This window comes from Glossina fuscipes, unplaced genomic scaffold (assembly GCF_014805625.2).
Source record: "Glossina fuscipes isolate IAEA_lab_2018 unplaced genomic scaffold, Yale_Gfus_2 108975, whole genome shotgun sequence".
NCBI classification, from domain to species: Eukaryota; Metazoa; Arthropoda; class Insecta; order Diptera; family Glossinidae; genus Glossina; species Glossina fuscipes.
The window spans coordinates 1-2804 of NW_024005717.1; the positions used below are offsets into that span (position 1 = coordinate 1).

Below are 2804 nucleotides of genomic sequence, written 5' to 3' on the forward strand. Positions count from 1 at the left end.
ATATATATATATATAAATTTAATTTAAATTTAATCTTCCTTTAACTGTATATAAATCAGAAATCATTTAATCGGCAAAACTGCTTAAGTTTATTTAACAAGACTTAAGAATTTATAAATTATTGCAAATTTTGATCAAAACGCACTCTTAACCTGCGTATAGAAGCAAAGGAAAAACGTCCACATACACAAATTACGACGTTCATGAATAATTAGGAAAATATTAAGAGCAGTTTAACAAATTCCTAAAGAATGTGATGAGAGTAGTTTTGTGTGTATGCGTACATGAGATTAGGGACAAATAATGGAGAACAATACTATTTTACGCACAATTTTAAACTGCTATGGACCACTTGGTAGAATTTTATAGCATTGTATGCGCCACTGAATGCACCTTATACTTCCATGGACAACGGAATTTTATCTGTTTCATAGACGTACTTTTGTCATAATGATTGTTTTGCTTGAAGGGAGTACTTGTAAATGGGAATTTTCTCTTTTAATGTGTCGATGTCCTTGTCATTTCTTAGACTTTTGTAGTAGTTTTGTATAACTTCATTGTTAATTAGCTTCACAATTATCTAGTTTTATATAGCATTTAGCGAGACTTATATCTGGGCTGGGAATTATGTGTTTAGTTGTTGTTTCTTTGCGTTTTGTTTTCTTTTTATTCTCAATTGAACTCTTATTATATTTTTATGATTATTTCAAACTCATAGCATTAACTTAATTATAAACCGATATTATAACTCCATATCTCGTGCTTCATCCTCACTATAGTCCGACATGCTGGATTCACTGTCACTGCTTTCGCGTTCGACCTGAGCAGCCCGTAAAGCTTCTTCGGTGGCATAGCGTTGCACATATTCGGCCACCTTGCGGTCATATTCCTCGGGCTCATGCAGATACAAAGAGGCTGCGTCACGGTTTAGCGGATCAACAGGATTTGGATATGTTAGCAGCTGTGGCAAAAAAGACTCAAATATATTCGAAAGATCGTAGAGGGCCGTCCAAGCTTGATTAATGACGTCGAGACAAACAGTACCCGACGACTCGTCAATATTTGGATGGTAGATTTTATTAACAAAACCTATACTGGGTGATTTGAAAGGATAGTTGTCTGGCAGATAGACTCTAACTTTCCAAACGCCACCCTGATACGGCGTCCCACGAGGCCCAAAGAACTTGACATGAAATTCATTAAGGCCGCCTATGATGGTTACTTCATGCTTTGATTCTATTAGCTTTATAACGTCGTTATCCATTCGTCGTTTACCGGCACTTGGCGATGTCATTTTCAATGCTGTTTAATTATCCTTCAATGTATCTATATATATATATATATATATATATGGACACACGCACACACACACACATATGTATATATATACATATATATATATATATATATATATATTACTATATATTACTTATTATATTACTTATTTATTCTTCAATATTTTATGTCATCATTATATATATGTATATATATATATATATATATAAATATATACGTATATATTAATTGTGTATTCGTTTATTCATATATATATATATATAATTTATTAATGTATGTGTATGTCCGTGTGCGTACATAATTGAATCTTGATTTTCTTCCTCAATTAAACGCCTTTAAACGCCGCCAACTTCTTCGTACAACTTTACCGCCTGGAAAAAATGACGATGAAAGGAAAAATATATATATTGACCAGAAAAAAGTTATAAGAATATTAACAAATAAAAAAAAAATTATAAAACGACAAAAAAAACCGACTACTATGTTATCATATATATACGTTGCGTATAGACTTGGCATCCTGACAGGTGTTTATGCTGCAATCACAAAGTATTCATCAAGATCTTAGGCTTTCTGCAATTGCTGTAGTTCTGTCATCAATGCAATTCCTAATCATATTTAACTGCAATTTACTATCAAAGTGAATGATCTCTTTGTAATTTACTAAAGATATAAATAAGCCTCAAAAGTCATAGGCCACCCTCCAACAAATTGCATTAAACCAAAAAAAGAAAATCCTCGCCAATATAACCAATTATTTTTGCATAAAGTAAGTCTTCAACGTAATAAATTAAAATAATTACAGCAAGTTCATACTATAAGCATTTAAATTTGTCCTATTTTATTTTGTCTTTACATTCATAATTGTAGCGTTTGGGAAGCTAAATTTCGAAAGGGGATTCAATACGCATGTAGCAAAAGCAGTTAAAGGAAAAAGATTTTTTTAGAACATATTCTCACTATGATCTACTGAAATTGAACTTCATTTCACTCTTTTGCCATTACAATGGCCAATATATCGAACATCTCTTTCGGCTGCGATCATTGTTGTTCAAGCAGTTTGTTCTTAACCTGCCGGAAGGAGTCAACTGCTGCGGGCCGTATTTATAATCGGTATGATGTTTCACATGTAAATATGTATTAGGATATTGCATAAGCTCTTGCTGGTTTCTGAGGATGGCCGCAATTTGTTCTGTAAGATAGTGGCTTTTCCCTCTGAATATAATATTGTTATAAAACTCGCTTTTCTAAGATACAGTTCGTATCACTGGGTCGTGGACATTTTGGCCAAAAGAAATACACTTCAAAATTCTTTTATTTACAATTATATTCCTTAATAGTAGGTTCATTTATTTACAATTATATTCCTTAAATATAGGATTATTCACAATTTATTTTGGCCGTACTCTCAACTTCTATGTTCTTGCCCGACTAACTCTCCCTTCCACAAATATTCTATTTATATACATTTTTGCAAGCATGTTACTATACCTAAATTTATGGTTTTA

The 2804-nt window shown here is 32.2% G+C and overlaps 1 protein-coding gene across 1 annotated transcript; it reads right to left on the reverse strand.

The window, feature by feature from the left end:
• Positions 1–6: 6 nt before the first annotated feature.
• Positions 7–1667, reverse strand: LOC119644310 (ubiquitin-conjugating enzyme E2 H-like). The gene is made up of 2 exons (XM_038043857.1): positions 1594–1667; positions 7–1326 (listed from the first exon to the last, which is right to left on the reverse strand). The coding sequence occupies exon 2, from the start codon at positions 1292–1294 to the stop codon at positions 743–745; it is 552 nt and encodes a 183-aa protein (XP_037899785.1). The 5' UTR covers positions 1295–1326; positions 1594–1667; the 3' UTR covers positions 7–742.
• Between the last annotated feature and the right edge of the window lie 1137 nt (positions 1668–2804).

Excerpts from the sequence above, each read along its gene's own strand:
- LOC119644310 (XM_038043857.1), bottom strand. The coding sequence starts at position 1,294 with ATGACATCGCCAAGTGCCGGTAAACGACGAATGGATAACGACGTTATA.